The 6,210-nt window shown below is 37.9% G+C and overlaps 1 protein-coding gene across 2 annotated transcripts; it reads right to left on the bottom strand.

The window, feature by feature from the left end:
- Positions 1-2,829: 2,829 nt before the first annotated feature.
- LOC122833111 (lysophosphatidic acid receptor 6-like) lies at positions 2,830-5,011 on the bottom strand. 2 transcript variants are annotated; one of them, XM_044120419.1, is made up of 2 exons: positions 4,272-5,011; positions 4,034-4,152 (listed from the first exon to the last, which is right to left on the bottom strand). In XM_044120419.1, the coding sequence occupies exons 1-2, from the start codon at positions 4,879-4,881 to the stop codon at positions 4,085-4,087; spliced, it is 678 nt and encodes a 225-aa protein (XP_043976354.1). In that variant the 5' UTR covers positions 4,882-5,011; the 3' UTR covers positions 4,034-4,084. The 2 variants fall into 2 exon arrangements, with proteins under 2 accessions (XP_043976353.1, XP_043976354.1); XM_044120418.1 differs by having other exon boundaries at positions 2,830-5,011.
- Between the last annotated feature and the right edge of the window lie 1,199 nt (positions 5,012-6,210).

Genomic DNA, 6,210 nt, shown 5'->3' with positions numbered 1-6,210 from the left:
TTGCCATTATAATTATTGGCAACTACGGACACGTTCATTCGTGGCTGTTTTCACGTTTATTGCGCTGTTCATATTGGTCTCGATGTTTGCGGTTTTCTGGAGCGTAACGCAAAGCTCGATGTCATTCAGAGGTAATACATTAACTTGGCATTAACAAAAAAACAGCGGGACGGATCATCAGGGAAATGATGGACAGAGAGAGACTGACTAAAACTACCTTAATGACGGACAAATTCTGGGATTTATTATGAGTCTTTGCTTATTTCCAAGCCCAAATGAGTAACTTCACGTTAAAAAATGAGCCCAAAAAGGCGCAACACGCCGCTCATTAAATCTGCAAGCGACTTTAAAAAAATGAAGCCCAAAGCCGCTTATAATAATCGGACTTGGCGACAGAAACTCAAAATAGTTCCAGTTTTTCCACCAACAAAATGCGCATCTCCCTCCATTGTTTACATTTCTGTTGCATAGAGACGTCGGTCACTCGACAAGACGCGTCGAGGAAATAACGATTAAATAACAAAAGAAGATAGTAACGCAGTAACGCAAAAATGATTTTGATAAGTAACTGTAGTCTGACTACTGGATTTGAAGTAGCAACGCGTTAGATTACTCGTTACTGAAAAAAGTGGTCCGACGTCAGTAACGCGTTACAAATTAACGCGTTACTGACATCACTGTTATTAGCAATGAACGCTTCTTTATGAAACAATTTCAGATTGAATCAGCTACTTCCAAATCTGTCATGTTTTCTGATGAAGAAGAAACGTGTTTTGTTTAAATTTTCTTTTTGGAATGTGGATGTGTATTGTTAAATGTAAGCCTCAGTTAGGGTTTGTGGTTAGCCACATCACCTATGTAGAGGTAGAAAATCTTGGTTGATTTCTTGAGCAGATAACAAGCATGACATACCACTTTGCAGAAACAGTATTCTTAGAATTACTTACTGATCGAAAGAAGTGTGGATCTGACAAACCTGGTTTATGTAAAAAAACAAAACAAAAAAAAACAAGAAAGAGCACTTACTGACTTTTTTAGATGCTGCATCTGCTTGGCTTTTATTTATGTATCATATTAGATCAAATGTATTTAGTGGCTTTTTCAAAATCTGCATCTCGGCTTCTTGTTTAGTTTTTATTCATTTGAGACATGGAAGAGTATTAGTAATGATACAGGAAACTGCCAAAACAGCTCATCATCTTGCTGACTGAGGTATGCAGAGGCCCATGAAGGGTGCTACCACTTCCACTTGCAACTCTGATTTGTGGGTATTTAGAGAAACCGGAATTTAGAAATTTATTTCTTAAAGTTATGGCTCGCAAACTGACATCAACATCCTGGGGTTATATGTTTTTTGTTTCTAAAGTAGCACCACAAAACCTGGCTACTAATATGTAATGATTGCCTGAACAAAGACAAATATCTTTCCAGCACAAAGAAAAACGAAACACTGACTAGAAACTATGAACTGTTTGCTCGTCTGTCGATTAGTGTTCTTTTTTTTCTTTTTTTTACATGAGGGGGGTTAAGTTTCTGGCTGTGAAGCAATAACTTTGGAAAGCAAGTGGTTACTGTTTCTAAATGTGTGGAAATGTGGTTATCATGCATTTGTGGCCCCCAATGAGAACATCATTTAGCAGCTCCTCACAGCTTTTTGTACTTGCTACATTGTTTTATAAGAGGTCATTTGTCAACTTTAGGTTTTTTTCTGTTTTAAATATCTTATTTTTTCTAAAACTCAGGCTCATTAACAGGCTTCTGTTGCAGCCCACCAAACTGGAATGTGAAATAAATTGGTTCTCATCAGGGAGCCTCTACTTTTCAAAAGCCATTTTTGAGTGCAGGGAGTGTAAAACTTAATTTATTTCATTTGTTTATGGGTTTATTTATTGGCGAATGAACCTTAATTGATGAAAATGTGGGCTGAGAAAGCATTCTGGCTTCTGCCTCGCTCTGTTTAGTCACGACCTAAAGCACAACACACATGCACTCTTAATCACATTGTCAAACTACACACATGTTTCTAAGAATCAGTTTATGTTCACAATTTGAATTTTACTTACACACAACTGACAAAGAGTTTTGGTTTAGTCAAATAAATTTTTTGGCAGTAGGCCTTGTGGTTGCTGATCATTGTCCCTTGCACTCGTTGATGTCAATTTCTGTCTTTCTTTCGCTTTGTTCCGTTTTTTTACCACCAGACTCTCCGTAGTGACCAAAGCCGCTGCTTTCTTTGAATAATGCTAATCTTTTGTTGAAAGGCCTACCAGACTGCAGCACAAGACAGGAATAGAGGCTTTTGCAGCCACACAGAGCAGAGCAGAATGTGTCTGCTTCATGTCTTTTTTTATGTTAAAGCTTGTGTGTTGGCGGTGTCCATGCAAATGTGCATGCTTGAGGAAGAAGCATACAGGACAGAAGGCTTTTTGTGTATTTTCTGCTTTGATTCCAGACTAAACAGATCATAACCTTCAAATGTGGCATTAGATATAAAAGATATAAATGCAACAACTTGACCTCTTTCATAATCAACAGAATCTTTAAAGATCACACCCCTTTCAGCCATGTGCAAAAATCCAATACACACACAGCGCACTGAATAAAAGCTGTCATACACGTGTGAAAACACATGGCCAGGGTTGAGTGAGTACACACTGCGGTACAGATGTGCGTCAGATTGTATTTATTTTTTTCCGTCCGACTCTTGTTGCTGAGTTTCATCCTGCAGAGGGCACAGGTAGGTCACATTAAACATATATGGTGCAGCTCGAGGCAGAAGAGCGTCTCCACACAAGACTCCAATTTAAGAAGGGTCACACTCAAGCAATATCTGGCCAGCCGCAGCCTTATGGACCGACGACCTTACTTTATTTACAAGAGGCAACATTTTATGCATACAAATTCTGCATCTTATTCCAAAGCAACACATCTCATGTGCTCAAAATGAAAACTCTAAATGCAGTTATGAGGGCAGAAGCGGGAAACAAAGATGTTATGTTCTTATGTTTGCTGTGGTTTGCTTTATTTTTCAAGTGACACATTTAAAAAGAAGGACCAGGGAGGATAAAGAAATAGAAGCAATTCTTAAAAAAGACAAGTGTAACTTTCTGATGGGCAAGAATAACTCATCACGGCAACAAACATAGACCTTACATTAAATTTTTTCTGTAACATGCAGTGCCGTGGCAAAGTATTCATAGCTTATGAACATTTAAGATTTGTCAGGTTGCAATTGCACAGTTTAAAGTATTTTATAGGTATCTCATGTGATAGTCCAAAAGTAGGAGGAAAAAGATATAAGATGTTCAATATTAAGAAATAAATAAAAAATCAGAAAAATGTGGCTTGCATTTTCCTTCTGCACAACAAATGCGCATCAATTTTTAAGAAGTTTTATTCAGGAAAATTTGCAAAATGTTTATTCTGATCTAATTGTTGTGTTCTTCTGTATTTCTCTATTTATTGTCTTCATTAACTAGTCAGGCGACTTCTAAAGGTAGGTTATTGCTCAGGATTTTAATTGAGATTGTCAGACTAAAATCGACAGGATACAAAAAACGGCACCCTTTTCATTTGTAAAACATAATTTCCTGTTGCCTCATAACTCTTTACAACATCAGATAAAATCATGATAAAACGTCAATCTGAGGCTGTGATGTCAGGTTATACCAAATTTCTATTTGCAAATACGATTTCAATTAATTTCACCTTTAAAGATGCTCTTTAGAACAAATTAATGCATTCCTTGACAACTTTCTAGAAAATAGCAGCTACTTAGTTTAATGTGAAATTAGCAATAAAACTTAAATTAATTTTATGAGTTTATTCAAGTAATGTAGCAATCTAGTAATCTTATTTAAAAAAAAATTAAAATTTCAAAAGTCAACCAAAAAATTTTCTGGTTCAATTTTTTAATATATATTTTTACTAGATAGAACAAGAAACACACTGATACAAGCATAATTTGTTGTAAAAAAAGAAAAAAAAAGATTTAATCTTATCTCTGCCACGTTTGTGTCAGTCTGTTCATGTTGCGCGACTCGCAAGAGATGTTTCCACATCCTCCTTCCTTTTCCAGAACCCGTCAAAAGAAAAGTAATACAACAGAGGGTCCAGGCAGCAATTCACACTTGCAACGCAGTTCAGAACGGGCTTCAGGTGATCAAAGAACACAACCAAAGACACCGGCAAAAAGAAAACGATGAACATCATCAGGTTCATGGCAAAAATCAGCATGACGTTCAGTTTGTTATTGATCTTAGCAGACTCACTTAGATGTCTTTGGAGAGTACAGGACACCATAACTGTGGAGATGATGTTAACTGCCAGCATGGTCAGCAGTAACACAAGCTGGAAATAGCCAATTGTGAGTTCCAGTATCTCGTCCTTTCTTCTGCTGGTTTGAGTCATATTTGCTGTGTCAGAATCAAAACATGTTTGATTCTCAAAACTTCTCAGAAAGCCCACACTCTCTGGGATATTCACCAACACTACAATCACCCAGACAAAAATAGAGCCCTTCACGGCGTTGACTGGTGTCCGAATAAGCCTCGACCTCAACGGATAAACCACAGCCAGCAGCCGGTCCACACTAATAAAGGTGATGAAGATGGCGCTCGTGCGGACGTTGTTACGAAAGAGCATGGTGAACCAGACGCACCACATCACACCCAGATGCCAGCTGTCCACAGCATAAAAGTAGACCCTCATGGACAGAGAGAGGATGAGCAGCAGGTCTGATATCACCAGGTTGCCCATGAAGACGGCGCTGGGCGACTTTCGTCCATGATGACGAAGCAGAATCCACAGAGATAAAATATTGAGTGGCAAACCAAGAGCAATAATGGTTCCATAAATAATCGCATACACAAGGTTCCTCATGTCTTGCTCTGTTCCATTTGCTCTCTTGCTCTTGCTGATGAAGAGGTTTGGCTTCTGAATGAAAAACAGAAATGCACGAGAGCGTAGCTGTGGCACAAACCACAAAAGGCTTGTTTCAGCACACCGCCAACAAGATTTGTGACAGTGAAGTGGAGGGGCATTGCGTGCTAAGAAGTTTGAGCGCAGTGCAACAGGAAGCAAGAGAGCAATTCTTTAGCAAAAGAGGAAGGTTTCAACCATCACCGTGCAAAGGTGGCAGAAAGAGTGTGTGGGAGATCAAAGCCATGGAAGATTTCTGTGCTCTAAAATCCTACATGTGGACAAGAAAGAGACAAGAATAGAACAAACTATTTTTTGTTCCTTTCACGTTAGCTTACATGAACAAGCATTTAACGTGAACAAGTTCAGTGTTATTTGAAAAGTTCTTGTACCGTTCCTCTATAAAAGCAAAACCCAACACTTTCATCACCTAAACATCTTTCAGCTTCTTTAATTTTTTATGCTCTGTATGTGGATAGAGAGTAGAATGAAACTTTCACACACATAAACAAAATGGACATCCCCCAATCAGCACTTGTATATTCACGAGCACAAGTATTGACAGATTTTTGGGCTGTGGGAGGAAATGAGAGAGCATGGGGGAACACACATACCCGCAGGAAGAACGTGTAAACTCAGCACTGATGCTGAAATGTAAAACCAGAGTCCTACTTTGTTATGAGTCAACAGTGCTAACTGCAGGAAACACATCGCTGCTGAGCTCCTGGTATTCAAGCGTTTGATTTCAAAACGTTTTACTGAGATGAATGTATTCATGACATTGACAGTAATATCTAAAATTTATACATTTTACACGTCAAAGCAAATATAAATGCAAATCAGCGGGGTTTTTTCTTTATGCTGACAGAAAAATTTTAAACTTAATCAACCACAATCAATCTTAATCAATCCTTTTAAATAGTTTGACAAAATCTTCACTAATGTTGTAGAGAATGCAGAGAACATTTTTTCTGCTACTTGGTGATAAATCCCAGTGCGATGGTCAGAGAGCAAAGTCAAAAGTGACAACATGCATCAGGCTGTAGCTTTAAATTTATCTCTGTCTCGGCTGAACCTGCAAACTAAGTAATTTTGAGTGGTATTTTTATGAAGTATCGCTACTCTTACTTGAGTAAAATTTTTAAGTTTTATATCAAAAGAAGTTTATTTGTAAAAATGTTTCTTTTGCCTGATTTTATTCGGTAGTTATGCTATTCATATAAATTGTTTTCATCTTGGCGTTTGAAATACCAAAACTTCCACATTGCTGCCAGTTCACTTGGAGTTGTT

The sequence above is a fragment of the Gambusia affinis genome, linkage group LG06 (assembly GCF_019740435.1).
Source record: "Gambusia affinis linkage group LG06, SWU_Gaff_1.0, whole genome shotgun sequence".
Classification (NCBI taxonomy): Eukaryota; Metazoa; Chordata; class Actinopteri; order Cyprinodontiformes; family Poeciliidae; genus Gambusia; species Gambusia affinis.
Note: the sequence above shows the minus strand (reverse complement) of the source record. Positions and strands in the feature narration are given on the sequence as shown.

Bases quoted from the DNA above. Each gene is read 5' to 3' on its own strand.
- LOC122833111 (XM_044120418.1), bottom strand. From the start codon at position 4,881: ATGAGGAACCTTGTGTATGCGATTATTTATGGAACCATTATTGCTCTT.